Here is a 17,240-nt window from a genome sequence, read left to right as displayed (position 1 = left end):
GTGCACGACAAACTACAAGCAGACTCGGAGTAAGGCCAACACACCACGCACACCTTGCTGTGGGAGTTCAGTGATAATAGGGTAGTCCAGGGTGTTCCTCTCCCTCCTCCTCCTCCCCCTCTTATATTCACCTCCTTCAGTCCTCGTAAAGAGCTTGAGACGAGCTCTCTTCCTCCTCGATGAGACCTCCAAATATACCAAAATCTAATCAGTATACCCAATAAAATAAATAAAACAGCAAATACCCCAAACCCCCCCTTAAACAAACCAAAGTAATGAATAAATATACCACCTCGCCCCCAATCAAAATACCCCCCACCAACCCCCTCCCAGAGGTGGGATAATTGATATTGGACGCCTCAATCCTTTTTATGAGGGGGCCGAATATGGAGGAGCAAGTTTCCATCAGCTGTCACCTTGATTCAAGACGGAGAGAGGAGGCTGAAACTGGCCGTGTGTTCTGACGATGAAACGTATCATGTCACATTCACCAAACAGTCATTAATCCATTAATCAAATCATCCTCAATCAATCAATCAATCAATCAATCATCATCCATCCATCCTCTTGGCCTAAAACATCAGAGAATGGTTTATAGACCCGTCACAGCAGTTCTGTTACATGTTGCCTATTTGATGAATCATGTTGTGATTCTCAGATTAACGTGGCGTTGATTTGGGACGGATGGTTCTGGTCCATGTGTTTCGGCGTTTCGTGCAGAGTAAAGCTCAAAATCTGATGTTCATCACTTAAAAATCTAAATGATGAGTGTTGTTTGAATTTACAAGTTTGTCACGTTGTGAAGATCTGACCGATGCAAGGTTTGATTCTCTCTGGAATGCTGTGATCCGTCGAGCTGGCTGCCGCCTCGGTGTTTTCTGCTGAGTGAAGTGTGTGTGGGAGTCGTTAATGCGGCTGTTGGAGCGAGCCGAGCCGAGCCGGGCGGAGCCGGCTGGATGGCGGTAAGCAGGGTGTTGAGGGAGCGTTATTGGCGGCGGCTGGTCTTTCATTACTGCTGTTCCTGCAGAGCGGAGCCGCCTCGGCCACTTATTACAGTTTATTACAGAAAAACACGCAGCCGGCTAAATGAAGAAGAGCTTCCCCAGGAGGAGAGGCAGGAGATACTAGTTAACCAGCTCTCCAGTCCACCATTCATGACTGCTGTCAGAGGGAGAAATAAAGTCCTGAAAGCAAGAGGAGTCCGCTTGATGGGGGCCGACGGCCTCGCAAGGCTTTTACATGATTTATAAAATGATGGAGAGTTTTCGGTGCGACTTTAGGGGAACGCAGCACAAATATACTGCACAGCTGCTGCAGCCGCTCAGGTCATCGAATCAGGCTGGCTGCAATCCAGGCTTTAATTTGGTCAGCGCCGCCAACGCTGGAGTAGGGGGCAGGCATGGGCCGGATTAAACCACAGAGGGTCCCAGCAGCAAAAACTCCACACCATGGTAACCCAATTATTACATGCAAATGGACATCCAAACAGAACTCAGAGTCAGAAAGAAACAAAGCAGAACGGGTTGTGTTGAAACACCTTCAAATGTTTGAATTAAATTAATCATTCAGTCATAAAAACTGGAGTTTGACTGACAAACAAGAACAATGTTGATCAGATCAGAATACGTGGTTTAATGTCGTGGTCATAGGTAGTTTTCCAATTGGGGTCGTGGGTAGTTTTTCGTGTGGGTGCATTTTATCAGTGGACAGACAGTGCATCATACTAAAAGCAGATTTGACCGATAGATCCTGGATCTGATGAAGATCACTATCTGAAACTTTGTGTGTTTCTCTTCGTTGGAGAAGTTCAACTTGAGGATCGGACAATGGTAAAAAACTTTCAGGTTCACATATAAATGTTGGTGGTTTAAGGAGGGTCTCTGATGGTTTGTCGATCTGATCAGGGTCCCTCTTTATTGTCAGGAGCGTTGAACGAGCTCCGTCGTGTGGTTTGTGACGCCGACTCAGACAGGAAGTGGAACAGTTGGTTCATTCTTGTCAAGCGCTAGCAACTGGCAAGCAGCGAAGAAAAGACAGCATCACTACTCCGGAAATGAAGCTGGGATGGAGGAGAGAGACGGCCTGTGTTCCGCTAAGGTGAGTCTAATTTACACGTACTGTTACTCTCTGTCTGTGTTTGTCTGTTCTGAGTACAGTCAGTGTGGTGGATCAATATTACTCTGGACCGGACCAATCTATGAATGTATTATTTGTTGACTGCGTTATTATGGATTGATTATAGTCAGATGTCAAACAACAACATTAAATTCATTTTGTAGCCTAACAGAAGGGTCACAACTGGAAGGTTATGGAGCGTTATACGTTAGCATTAGGACGGGTCATGAGGGCGTTATAGAGAGGCACAAGCCAACGTTATAGTATCCATGAGGCGTTACTAGGTGTGGCCACGAAAGCTTATAGACAGTCATAAGGCAGTTTAGATGGCCACGAAGCACTATGAGATGGCCATGAGGCGTTTAGACGCCACGAAGCATTAACGACATAGCTCATTGAGGCGATGCACTAGGACGGGGCAACGTTAAAGATATGGTCCTGACGTTATATTGGACAGCCACTATAGCTGGCCATGAGGCGCTATAGACGGCCACGACGCACTATAGACGGTACATGAGAAGTTATAGGCAGCCACGAAGATTATAGATGGGGCCATGATGGCGTTATAGACGGCCACGAAGCACTAATAGATGGCCATGAGGCGTTATTAGACGGCCACGAAGCACTGATAGGGGCGGTCATGAGGGTTTAGAGGGCACGACGCATTATAGACGGTTCATGAGGCGGTTATAGTCAGAACACACAAGAAGACAACATGAGTAAGAGCCACACCATACGTTAGGTGTATAAGACGGCCACGAAGCACTTATAGACGGTCCTCATGAGGCTTATGAACGGCACGAAGCACGAGACTTTGCCGCATGGGCCGTTATAGACGGACAGCATGGAACTGCCAGGTTAACGGCATTAGAAAAGTGCCATTAAGGCATTATAGACGGCCATGAGGCGTTATTAGACATTCACAAAGAGTTATAGACGTCATTATAAGGTCATGATCCGTCATGGCCATGGTCATGTGGGTCATGCATCGCCGGTATGGTGGATTCACGTTATAGAACAGCTACGAGGAGTAAACATGGTCACGAAGAGTCACAGCCTGGACAGTAGGGCTGGCCCGATATGCGACCAAAAGTTCATATTCGATATTTTTTTTGCTGAATGGCGATACTCGTAATGATCGATATTTTTTCCGTGTTTGTTCCTGGCCCGGATAATTTCTCATACTTTATTAATTATGGCTTTATTATTATAAATCGCACTCCCACCACTTGATATTACCAAATCCCAAAAGCCACTGTTGACGTTGTCAACGAGATCGGGGAGACATGGACAGAGGGGGAGAGGAGAAATAAAAGCCGACTGGCAGCATATGTACGATATGGTCTTGTGCTGTATCGCGTTTGAAAATATATTGGATATAGCATTCTAACTAACGAAGCCCAGCCCATAATGGGACGGTCATAGTGGGTCATAGTAACAGAACAAATCAACACAAACGTTGTGTTTGTCCTATTGCACATCTGTCATCGGGAGAGGGATCCCTCCTCTTGTGGCTCTTCCTAGGTTTCTTCACCTTTTTTTTTTCCCTGTTAAAAAGTTTTTGTGGGCAAGTTTGTTCCTCACTGGACCGAGGGCTAAGGACAGAGGTGCATTGTCACTCCCTGTACCAGATTGTAAAGCCTCAGAGGAAAATGGACTTTGTTGACTTTGGGCGTACAAATGAATTAACTAGTCCCCCGGCAGTCTAGGCCCCTGATGGCACATAAACTAATGGATGACCTGAGCCAGCACAACTATAAGCTCTATCAAAGAGGAAAGTCTTTCAGTCTATGCTCTTAAAGGTTGGTGTTGGACCGTGTCGCCTCGGAACCCAGAATGGTAGTTTGTCCACGAGAGGAGCCGCCTGAATAGCTGAAAGCTTCATGCTCCCAATCTTCCTTTGGAAACTAGAGAACCACAAGGAACCACAAGGAACCCAGGCGGTCCTGAGAGCGCATTGTTGCTAGAGGGGTGTAAGGTACTATGACCTCTTTATAGATATGATGGTGGTCTGACCATGAAGAGCTTTGGTAAGTAAGGGAAGAATTTAAATTCTATTCTAGATTTAACAGGTAAGCCAATGCACTAGAATCCAGAATGGGAGAGATGTGATCTCTGATCTGGTTCCTGTCAGACAACGTGAGCACCATTCTGAATTAAATGCAAAGTCCCTCAGAGACTTATGTGCCGGCCATAGCCTTGAGGCAACAAAGAGTTACAATAGTCCAGCTGAATAATAAAATTGAAAAAGAAGTAAAACAATGCTGTGGACTAGTTTTTGCATCGCTCTTGGAGCGGCTGAGAGAAAGGACAATGCGTCTGATTTTTTTTGTTTTGGCGATGTTACGTAGTGGAAAAGAATGCAGTCCTCGAAATTTGTTTATGTGACGTTAAAGACAAATCCTAGCAAAATCCAAAACAACTCCAAGATCCTTTACAGTGGAGCTGGAGGCCAGGGTGGGATCCCATCTAAAGTAACTAAGTCTCTAGAAAGAGAGTGTTCTGAGGTGTTTGGGTCCAATTACAAGAACATTCAGTTTTTGTCTGAATTTAACATCAAAAAATTGTTAGGTCATCTCAACTTTTTATATCCTTAAGGCATGCTTGGAGGGGTTTAGTTATATTGATTGGTTTCATAAAATATAAATATATTGTTTTTGTTTGTGTGTCGTCAACAGTCAGTGAAATTTAATTGAGTGACCCTAATAATTGTCCCTTAGAAAGCATATATAAACTGAATAAGATAGAAGTACAGAACTTGTGGGACAAACTTTGGTATGCATGGAGGATTCATATTGAGTGTGTGAACAAACTGAAAAACGATCAGAAATTAGAAAAGGACTTCATGGTCATGGTGGGTCACAGAGGTTATCAGAGTTAAAGGCGAGAACCCGAGCAGCTCAAATCTCAGGTTTAAGTTTTGAAGTGAAAACAGTTTTTGAACAGTGAGGAGAACAAATATTGATCGAGCGCCGACGAAGCTGATGTTTGTTGAACACTGTTTACTAACCTGTCTGCTCAGGTGTGTGTTGTATGATCTAATGTATTTGCTTTTGGAGACGGAGGAGCTGCTGAATGTCTGTTTCTTCACCTCGGATGACATCATGACACAGGTTGTATAAATATGACCATTTGGAATCACACCTTCATGGTCTGAATGACTAATCAGACCAACAACACACGAATAGACATTAGACCAGAGGACATCTGGACTTTTTTCTGATGAGTCAGAAATCTGACAGTTCTGGTTCAGACCGCCGTGTCTTTGTGAACAGATGGTATCTCCCAGATGTGGTTCCCCACCTTGAAAACAGAGAGGCGGAGGAGGAGTGGAGTTGTGATGGTGATACACTGAACCCACATTTTCCCCTCATCATTCCATGTTAAACTGAAACTGACTTTAAAATCATTTCATATAAACTTTAAACGATTTGCTGTGTTTAATGTTCTGGCGGATTATTATTTTCCTTCGTCCGTCGCTTCAGATTTGTTGATAAAATCAGTCCACTAATCAATAAATAATGAAGATTTCAAAGTTTGAAGAAGAACAAATTTTCGTTTCCTGTCACTCCTCTGATTATTATCGAGTTCACTTCACCACAGTTTATTACCAAAACCTGCAGAGTCCTGGATTTATTACCCACAATGCATCTGGATTCTATTACCGCGCTCTGTGGGAGGATGGGGGGGGTGGGGGGAGGAGGGGAGGAGGGGGAGGAGGGGGTATAGTGGTAGATATGAAAAAAGATGAGAAGTCTGACTGATGGGGGGGGGGGGCTCAGAAGCTCCGCCTCGCCGGATAGATCAGAAACTTTCATCTGTTCATCTGTTCCCCACTGTGACTGACTTCTGTCACCATGGTAACTGACCTGCACTGAAACCATGGCCAACAGTCTCCATGGGACCAGAGGAGGAAGGGCGAGGGAGCAGGGTAAACGAACAGGAAGTGGTACTTTTAAACAGGAAGTGGAAGTACGGCTTCATCTACACAGGCAGGACGAGGGACGAGGGGAGCGTTTATACTTATAGAGAAGTGGTACTCGTAGAGAGAAGCGGTACTCATAGAGGTGAAAGCGGTACTCGTAGAGGTTGAGAAGTACTAGTAGAAATTAAGTGTGTGTATGATGAAGGTGTTGAAGCGTACTGTTATAGGGAGCTAGGTGGGTAAGGTAGGGTACTCGTCGAGATGATAGCGGTAACGGTCGAGGTTACAGAGGTGAAGCGGTGCCGTAGAGGTGAAGCAGTAACTGTAAAATTAAGTGGTTTAATATGAGGTGATAATGGTGGTCGGGGGAGAGGTAGGGTTGGGGGTACTCGTAGGAGGTGAAGCGGTGCTCGTAGAGGTGAAGCGTTGTAAGTAGGTACTCGTAGTAGAATTAAGTTGTGTTATATAGAGATGACAGCGGTACTTGGGTTAGGTACGGTACTTGAACTAGGTGATGATAGCGGGGGGGGGGAGGTTACTCGTTATAGATTGAAGCGGTTAGGGTTTGGATGGTTATTTTAGGGTAGGTGTACTCCTAGAGTTTGATGATTGATGAAGCGTGGGGTTGGCTTCGGTTGCTGCTCGTAGAGGTTGAATGTGAAGCCGAGAGTAGAAGTAGGTACTCGTAGTTTGAAATAAGTGGTTTGTAATAGGGTGCCTGAATGAATGATGATTGACATGAAGCGGGTGGTGGGGTGTTAGGGGTACTCGTAGAGGTGATGAAGGCGGGGTGCTCGTTAGAGGTTGAAGAGGGGGGGTACTGGGGTGGGTGTCCTCTTAGAAAGAAAGAAATTATAGAAATTAAGTGGTGTATATAGAGGTTTTTAAAGCGGTTGGTGGGGTACTCGTAGAGATGAAGCGGGTGGGTATCATAGAGGTGATTTGATGAAGCGGGGTGGGGGGTAGGTTAGGTACTCGTGAGATTGAAGCGGGGGTGGTGGGTTATGGGGGGGGGGTTGGTTCTGGGTGGGTTACGGGTACTCGTTAGAGATGATGACGCGAGTAGTTAGAAGATTAGTACTTGTAGCAATTAAGTGGTTGTATATAGAGGTTGAAGCGGGTGGTGGTACTCGGGGGTTACTCGTAGAGAAACTTTTAAGTTTGGTTTTATCGTTGTATTTGTATATAGAGGTAAGCGGGTTGGGGTGGGTAGGGTTGGATTTTACTTTGTGGGGGGTAGAGGTAGGTGGTGGGGGGGTAGTGGGGGTATGCTTTTTGGGGGAGGGGGGTAGGGTTACTCGTAGAAATTAAGTGGTGTTCATGTATATAGAGGTGAAGCAAAGTAAGTACTCGTATAGGTGAAAGCAGATACAAGTACTCCGGTAGAGATGAAGCGGTTTTTTGTGTTGGGTGTTGTTTTTTTGGTTTTTTGGTACTGTGGTTGGTGGTAAAGGTACTAGGTGAAGAGGTAGGGGAGGATGGGGGTACTCGTAGGAATTGATTTTAGGTAGTTAGGTTGGTGTTGTATATAGAGGTGTTGATCGCAGTACTCGTATATGATGAATGAGGTGAAAAGCGTAGAGAAGATGTCTAGAGAGTAATCATAGGAGATTGATGAAGATAGCGGTGGGGTGGGGTGGCAAGGTAGTTGTTTGGTTTGTTTGGTGGGGTTAATAGTAGGAAAAAAAGGGAAGGTAGGGGGTTTGCGTACTTGTAGAAATGAAGTGGTGTTTGTATATAGATGGTGATAGCGGGGTTGGTACTCATAGAGGTGTAAGCGGAGGAGGTGGTACTCGTAGGAATTAAGTGGTTGAGTCTTATAGAGGTGTGTGAAGCTCGCTACTCGTTATTAGGTTTGAAGCAGTCCGTACTCGTAGAGCTGACGCGGTAGGTAGGGGTGGGGTACTCGTAGAAATGAAGTTAAAGTTGTTCGTCAATATAGTAGGTGATGTACAGCGTTTTGGTTACTCCTTATATGGTGACAACGGTAGGATGGTGCGTGGGGGGGTACTCGTAGAGATGAATACAGGTAGTGAGTAGTCTATGATGATTGAAGCTGCGTTTTATTTGGTTGGGTTAAAGGAAATAGTGACTCGTTAGAAATTTAAGTGGTGTATATCGCGGTGAAGGAGTGGTGGTACTCGTCTAGGTGAAATGGTACTCGTCTAGGTGAATTGGTACTCTTAGAGATGAAGGGTAAAGGAGTAGGTGGGTATGTGTGGTTGGTTGGTGGGTATAGGTAACGTTTTGGTACTCGTAGAGATGAAACCGTTTTTAGTAGTAGTCGTAGAGATTGAAGCGGTACTCGTAGAAAATTAATGGGTGATATAGAGGTTTTAACGCGGTAGGGGGTACTCGTAGAGATGACATGGTACTCGAGGAAAAATGAAGTGGTTGATATATAGAGGTAATATAAATGGTACTCGTCGTCCTTGAAGTGTTGTAATGTATGTAGGCTGATTAGTTGGTACTCGAGAGGTGATATGAAAGCAGTACTCGTAGCGATTGAGTGTTGTACTCGTAGATGGTGAAGTAAGTGGTACTGTAGCGGTGATAGAGGTGATTGGACGTTGGGTACTCGTAGAGGTGAAAAAGTGAGTTGTGGTTTTGTATAGATGAGGAATGAAGTGTTGTTTGTTTATTTGTATATTAGAGGTGAAGTGTCTATATAGAGGTACAAAGCCAAAGCAGTACTCGTATAGGTGAAGCTGGTTTGGGTACCTCGTATAGATGAAGTTGGGTACTTCGTTAGCGGTGGAATTGAAGTGGTATATATAGAGGTTGAAGCGGAGGGTGCGGGTAGTTTGGGGGTGGCGTTACTCGTAGAGATGAAAACCGTTTAGTCGTATAGCGATGGAAGCGGGTATGGTTGGTCCTCGTTAGAAATTAAGTGGTGTATATAGAGGTAAAAGCGGTGGTGGGTAGGTGGTACTCGTAGAGGATGCAGTCATGGTACTCGTTTAGGAAATGAAGTGGTGTATTGTATAGAGTTTTAACATGGTACTCGTAGAAATGAACGTGGTGTATATATGAGGTGAAGTGGTACTCGTCGAGGTGAGCAGTAAGTATCGCGAGATGAAGTAGGTGGAGTACTCGTTTAGAGGTGACGTGTAGTTGTGAATAGTTTAGAGGTGAAGTGGTGACGTAGAGGTGAATGAAGTAAATTGAGTTGAAGTAAAGGCGGTGAAGTTTTGTTATTTGTTCTTTCCTTTTGGCGGTACTCTGTTTAGAGGTGACTTGATAGTTGTGTGTATCTCGTAGATGGTTGCTTTTATAGTTAGTAGGTGAATTTGGTGATAAAAAGTGGTACGTTTCGGGTACTTTGTAGCGATGGATAGTGGGGTGTCTTGTTGGTTTGGGTATATAGAGGTGAATTGAATAGTGTAAAGAGAGGGGCAAGCACGCGAGTTAGTAGTTAGAGCGATTCGTATTAGTGAAGCTTGTGGGAATCGTCTTGAGGGGTGGTATTGGGTACTCGGGGTTAGGGGGGGTACTCGCGAGATCGAAGTCGGGGTGTTAGCGTGCTTGTGAACTGCATTATGATGATGACTTTCCCGGAATGGTATCGTGAGCGTGAAAGTTGGTTATAGAGCGAGGTTTGAAGCTGGTGACTTCTGTTATAGGGTAAGTGATCTGGGAGAGATGTAGGGGGTGTATTATAAAAGGTTGTAAGTGGGTGTGTATATAGAGGTGAAGCGGGTGGGGTTGGGGGGGGTATCGTTAGAAGAAGGTGAGCAGGTGGTGTGGGGTCTGTAAGGTAGAAGAAGTATATGGGTGGGTTGTGTGTTTATACCATACTTAGACGATAGATATATATCTTTAAGCTATATGTATAATTAGCTGGTATAGGTGGATAGATCGATAGATAATAGTCTATCGATCGCTCTAGCGAGTAGAAGGAGATATATGTAGCGGGTATTATATCTATATATAGAGCTATCTAATATGATCTATAACGATATCTGTATCTATCTCTTATCTTGTGTATATGTATCTCTGTCTATATGTATCTATGTATCTCTATCTATATATCTTCTATCTCTATATACACACACACACACATATATATATACATACATACACACACCACCTCACTTCTACGAGTACCGCTTCACCTCTATATACACCACTTCACCTTTATATACACCACTTCATCTCTACAAGTATCACTTCACCTATACGAGTACCGCTTCACCTCTATATATACCACTTCACCGCTACGAGTACCACTTCATCTATACGAGTACCGCTTCACCTATACGAGTACTGCTTTACCTCTATATATACACTTCACCTCTATATACACCACTTCATCTCTACAAGTACCACTTCACCTCTACGAGTACCACTTCACCTCTACGAGTACCACTTCATCTCTACGAGTACTGCTTCACCTCTACGAGTACCACTTCACCTCTATATACACCACTTCATTTCTACGAGTACCATTTTACCTCTATATACACCACTTCATTTCTACGAGTACCATTTCATCTCTACGAGTACCGCTTTACCTCTATATACACCACTTAATTTCTACGAGTACCGCTTCATCTCTACGACTACGGTTTCATCTCTACGAGTACCGCTTCATCTCTACGAGTACCACTTCACCTATACGAGTACCACTTCACCTATACGAGTACCACTTCACCTCTATATACACCACTTAATTTCTACGAGTACCGCTTCATCTCTACGACTACCGTTTCATCTCTACGAGTACCGCTTCACCTATATGAGTACCGCTTCACCTCTATATACACCACTTCATTTCTACGAGTACCGCTTCATCTCTACGAGTACTGCTTCACCTATACGAGTACTGCTTCACCTCTATATACACCACTTAATTCCTACGAGTACCGCTTCACCTCTATGAGTACCGCTTCACCTCTATATACACCACTTCATTTCTACAAGTACCGCTTCATCTCTATGAGTACTGCTTCACCTATACGAGTACTGCTTCACCTCTATATACACCACTTCATTTCTACGAGTACCGCTTCATCTCTACGAGTACTGCTTCACCTATACGAGTACTGCTTCACCTCTATATACACCACTTAATTTCTACGAGTACCGCTTCACCTCTATGAGTACCGCTTCACCTCTATATACACCACTTCATTTCTACAAGTACCGCTTCATCTCTATGAGTACTGCTTCACCTATACGAGTACTGCTTCACCTCTATATACACCACTTCATTTCTACGAGTACCGCTTCATCTCTACGAGTACTGCTTCACCTATACGAGTACTGCTTCACCTCTATATACACCACTTAATTCCTACGAGTACCGCTTCACCTCTATAAGTACCGCTTCACCTCTATATACACCACTTCATTTCTACAAGTACCGCTTCATCTCTATGAGTACTGCTTCACCTATACGAGTACTGCTTCACCTCTATATACACCACTTCATTTCTACGAGTACCGCTTCATCTCTACGAGTACTGCTTCACCTATACGAGTACTGCTTCACCTCTATATACACCACTTAATTTCTACGAGTACCGCTTCACCTCTATGAACACCGCTTCATCTCTACGAGTACCGCTTCACCTCTATATACACCACTTAATTTCTACGAGTACTGCTTCACCTCTACGAGCACCGCTTCACCTCTATGAGTACCGCTTCATCTCTACGAGTACCGCTTCACCTATACAAGTACCGCTTCATCTCTATATACACCACTTAATTTCTACGAGTACCGCTTCACCTCTACGAGCACCGCTTCACCTCTACGAGTACCGCTTCACCTCTATATACACCACTTAATTTCTACGAGTACTGCTTCACCTCTACGAGCACCGCTTCACCTCTATGAGTACCGCTTCATCTCTACGAGTACCGCTTCACCTATACAAGTACCGCTTCACCTCTATATACACCACTTAATTTCTACGAGTACTGCTTCACCTCTACGAGTACCGCTTCACCTCTATGAGTACCGCTTCATCTCTACGAGTACCACTTCTCTATAAGTATAAACGCTCCCTCTGTCCCTCGTCCTGCCTGTGTAGATGAAGCCGTACTTCCACTTCCTGTTTAAAAGTACCACTTCCTGTTGTTTACCCTGCTCCCTCGCCCTTCCCTCCTCTGGTCCCATGGAGACTGTTGCCATGGTTTCCAGTGCAGGTCAGTTACCATGGTGACAGAAGTCAGTCACAGTGAGGGAACAGATGAACAGATGAAAGTTTCTGATCTATCCGGCGGAGGCGGAGCTTCTGAGCCCCCCCCCCCCATCAGTCAGACTTCTCATCTTTTTTCATATCTACCCCCCTCCTCCCCCTCCTCCCCCTCCTCCCCCCATCCTCCCACAGAGAGCGGTATATGAATCCAGATGAATTGTGGGTAATAAATCCAGGACTCTGCAGGTTTTGGTAATAAACTGTGTGAAGTGAACTCGATAATAATCAGAGGAGTGACAGGAAGACGAAAATTTGTTCTTCAAACTTTGAAATCTTCATTTATTGATTATTGACTGATTTTATCAAAAATCTGAAGAACGGACGAAGGAAAATAATCCGCCAGAACATTAAAACAGCAAATCGTTTAAAGTTTATATGAAATGATTTTAAAGTCAGTTTCAGTTTAACATGGACGATGATGGTGAAAATGTTGGTTCAGTGTATCACCATCACAACTCCTCCTCCGTTCTTCAAGGTGGGAACCACATCTGGAGATACCATCTGTTCACAAAGACACGGCGGTCTGAACCAGAACTGTCAGATTCTGACTCATCAGAAAAAAGTCCAGATGTCCTCTGGTCTAATGTCTATTCGTGTGTTTGTTGGTCTGATTAGTCATTCAGACCATGAAGGTGTGATTCAAATGGTCATATTTATCAAGCCTGTGTCATGATGTCATCGAGGTGAGAGAACATCAGCAGCTCCTCCGTCTCCAAAAGCAAATACATTAGATTCAAACACACACACCTGAGCAGACAGGTTAGTAAACAGTGTTCAACAAACATCAGCTTCGTCAGCTCGATCAATATTTGTCTCCTCACTGTTCAAAAACTGTTCTTCACTTTCAAAACTTAAACCTGAGATTTGAGCTGCTCGGGTCTCTGTAACTCTGATAACCTCTGTGACCCACCATGACCATGAAGTCCTATTTCTTAGATCGTTTTCAGTTTGTTCACATCAATGATGAATCCTCCATGCATACCAAAGTTTGTCCCACAAGGTTCTGTACTTCTATTCAGTTTATATATGCTTTCTCTAGGGACAATTATTAGGGTTCACTCAATTAAATTTCACTGTTGACGACACACAATTATATTTATATTTATGAAACCAATCAATTAACTAAACTCCAAGCATGCCTTAAGGATATAAAAAGTTGGATGACCTACAATTTTTTGATGTTAAATTCAGACAAAACTGAAGTTCTTGTAATTGGACCCAAACACCTCAGAAACTCTCTTTCTAGAGACTTAGTTACTTTAGATGGGATCACCCTGGCCTCCAGCTCCACTGTAAAGGATCTTGGAGTTGTTTTTGATCAGGATTTGTCCTTTAACGTCACATAAAACAAATTTCGAGGACTGCATTCTTCCACTTACGTAACATCGCCAAAATCAGACGCATTGTCTCTCAGGCGGATGCAGAAAAACTAGTCCACGCATTTGTTACTTCAAGGCTGGACTATTGTAACTCTTTGTTATCAGGCTGCTCCAATAAGTCTCTGAGGACTTTGCAGTTAATTCAGAATGCTGCTGCACGTGTTCTGACAGGAACCAAGATCAGAGATCACATCTCTCCCATTTTGGCTTCCTTGCATTGGCTACCTATTAAATCTAGAATAGAATTTAAAATTCTTCTCCTTACTTACAAAGCTCTTCATGGTCAGGCACCATCTTATCTAAAAGAGCTCATAATACCTTATTACCCCTCTAGAACACTGCGCTCTCAGGACGCTGGGTTCCTTGTGGTTCCTTGTGGTTCCTATAGTTTCCAAAAGTAGATTGGGAGCCAGAGCTTTCAGCTATCAGGCTCCTCTTCTGTGGAACAAACTACCATTCTGGGTTCAGGAGGCAGACACGGTCAACACCTTTAAGAGTAGACTGAAGACTTTCCTCTTTGATAGAGCTTATAGTTAGTGCTGGCTCAGGTCATCCCTTAGTTATGCTGCCATAGGACTAGACTGCCGGGGGACTAGTTAATTCATTTGTACAGCCCAAAGTCACAAAGTCCATTTTCCTCTGAGGCTTTACAATCTGTACAGGGAGTGACACCCTCTGTCCTTAGACCCTCGGTTCCAGTGAGGAAAAACTTGCCCACAAAAACCTTTAACAGGGAAAAAAGGTGGAAGAAACCTCAGGAAGAGCCACAGAGGAGGGATCCCTCTCCCAGATGGACAGATGTGCAATAGGACAAACACAAAGTTTGTGTTGATTTGTTCTGTTACTATGACCCACTATGACCGTCCATTAGGGCTGGGCTTCGTTATTTTAATCTATATCAATATATTTTCAAACGCGATACAGCACAAGACCATATCGTTACTATATGCTGCCAGTCGGCTTTTATTTCTCCTCTCCCTCTGTCCATGTCTCCCGCTGCTCGTTGACATCGTCAACAGTGCTTTGTGGGATTTGTAATATCAGTGGTGGGAGTGCGATTTATAATAAAGCCATTAATAATAAAGGTATGAAATTATCCGGCCACGGAAAAAATATCGATATTTATCGAGTATCGCCATTCAGCAAAAAAATATCGAGATATGACTTTTGGTCCATATCGGCCAGCCCTACTGTCCAGGCTGTGACTCTTCGTGACCATGTTTAACTCTTCGTAGCTGTCTATAACGTATCCACCATGACCGTGCATGACCCACCATGACCATGCATGACGGATCATGACCTTATAATGACGTCTATAACTCTTTGTGACTGTCTATAACGCCTCATGGCCGTCTATAATGCCTTATGGCCATCTATAATGCTTCATGGCCGTCTATAACGCCTCATGGCAGTCTATAGTGCTTCGTGTCCGTCTATAAGGCCTCATGACCGTCTATAATGCTTCGTGGCCGTCTATAACACCTCATGACCGTCTATAGTGCTTCGTGGCCGTCTATAACACCTCATGGCTGTCTATAGTGCTTTGTGGCTGACTATAACGCCTCATGACCGTCTATAATGCTTCGTGGCCGTCTATAACGCCTCATGACCGTCTATAGTGCTTCGTGGCCGTCTATAACGCCTCATGGCCATCTATAGTGCTTCGTGGCCGTCTATAACGCCTCATGGCCATCTATAATGCTTCGTGGCTGCCTATAACGTCTCATGACCGTCTATAGTGCTTCGTGGCCGTCTATAGTGCCTCATGGCCATCTATAGTGCTTCGTGGCCATTTATAACGCCTCATGACCGTCTATAGTGCTTCGTGGCCGCCTATAACGCCTCATGATCGTCTATAATGCTTCGTGGCCGTCTATAACGCCTCATGGCCATCTATAGTGCTTCGTGGCCATCTATAACGCCTTATGACTGTCTATAATGCTTCGTGGCCACCTATAACGCCTCATGACTATCTATAATGCTTCGTGGCCGTCTATAACGCCTCATGACCGTCTAATGCTAACGTATAACGCTCCATAACCTTCAGTGACCTTCTGTAGGTAAAAATGAATTTAATGTTGTTGTTGACATCTGACCTTATAATCAATAAATAATAAGCAGTCAACAAATAATACATTTCATAAGATTGTCCTGTCAGAGTAATATTGATCCACCACACTGACTGTACTCAGACAGACAAACCGACAGAGAGATGAACAGACAGGTAAATAGACTCACCTTAGCGACACAGCCGTCTCTCTCCTCCATCACAGCCTTCATTTCCTGAGTAGTGATGTCTTTTCTTCGCTGCCTTGCCAGTTGCAGGCGCTGAACCAGAACTGAACCGAACTGTTCCACTTCCTGTACTGAGTCGGCGTCACAAACACACTGAAGGAGCTCGTCAACGTCCTGACCAATAAGAAGGGACCTGATCAGATCGACAAACCACAGAGACCTCTAAAACCACAACATGTTATATGAACCTGAAAGTTTTTACCATGTCCGAGTCCTCAAGTTGAACTTTCTCCAACCTGAAGAGAAACACACAAAGTTTCAGTGATCTTCATCAGATCCAGGATCTATCGGTAAATCTGCTTTTATATGATGCACTTCTGTCCAATGAATAAACTGCACTCCACGAAAAACTACCCACGACCCAAATGAAAACTACCTATGACCACGACATAAACCACGTAGTTCTGATCTGATCACATGTTCTGTTTGTCAGTCAAACTCAAGTTTTTATGACTGAATGAATTAATTTAATTCAAACATTTGAAGGTGTTTCAACACAAACCCTTTCTGCTTTGTTCTTTCTGACTCTGAGTTCATGTTTGGATGTCATTTGCATGTATAATTGGGTACCATGGGGTGATTTTTGCTCTGGGACCCTCTGTGGTTTAATCCGGCCCTGCCTGCCCCCTATCCAGCGTTGGCGGCGCTGACCAAATTAAAGCTGGACTTTGCAGCAGCCTGTTCGATGACCTGAGCGGCTGCAGCAGCTGTGCAGTAATTTTGTGCTGCGTTCCCTAAAGTCCACCTGAAACTCTCCATCATTTTAAAATCAGTGTAAAGCTGCGAGGCCGTCGGCCAAGCGGACTCCTCTGCTGTTCAGGACTTTATTTCTCCCTCTGACAGCAGTCATGATGGTGGACGTGGAGCTGGTAACTAGCTGATCTCCTGCCTCTCCTCCTGGGAAGCTCTTTTCATTTAGCCGGCTGCTGTTTTTCTGTAATAAACTGTAATAAGGTGGCCGAGGCGGCTCCGCTCTGCAGGGAACAGCAGGTAATGAAAGACCAGCCGCCTCCAATAAAGCTCCTCTAACACCCTGCTTACAGCCCATCCAGCCCGGCTCAGCCCGGCTCGGCTCGGCTCGCTCCACAGCCGTCATTAACGCTCCCACACACACTTCACTCAGCAGAAACACCGAGGCGGCAGCCATCGACGGATCACAGCATTCCAGAGAGAATCAAACCTTCATCGGTCAGACTTCACACGTGACAAACTTTGTAAATTCAAACAAACTCATCATTTAGATTTTAGAGTGATGAACTCAGATTTGAGCTTTATCTGCACGAACGCACGAAACACATGGACCATGAAACCATCCGTCCA

The 17,240-nt window shown here is 44.4% G+C and overlaps 1 protein-coding gene across 2 annotated transcripts in view; it reads right to left on the bottom strand.

The window, feature by feature from the left end:
• The window catches only part of mipol1 (mirror-image polydactyly 1), a 50,551-nt gene that overhangs the window by 21,571 nt on the left and 11,740 nt on the right, over nt 1-17,240 (bottom strand). For both annotated transcript variants that reach the window (XM_027275195.1, XM_019258885.2), the window contains exons 8-9: nt 16,123-16,156; nt 15,864-16,034 (exon numbers count right to left, since the gene is read on the bottom strand). In XM_027275195.1, coding sequence (XP_027130996.1) covers nt 15,864-16,034; nt 16,123-16,156 — 205 coding nt within the window. The remainder of the gene's footprint in view (nt 1-15,863; nt 16,035-16,122; nt 16,157-17,240) is intronic.

Source organism: Larimichthys crocea, chromosome XXIV, assembly GCF_000972845.2.
Source record: "Larimichthys crocea isolate SSNF chromosome XXIV, L_crocea_2.0, whole genome shotgun sequence".
NCBI lineage: Eukaryota > Metazoa > Chordata > Actinopteri > Sciaenidae > Larimichthys > Larimichthys crocea.
Note: the sequence above shows the minus strand (reverse complement) of the source record. Positions and strands in the feature narration are given on the sequence as shown.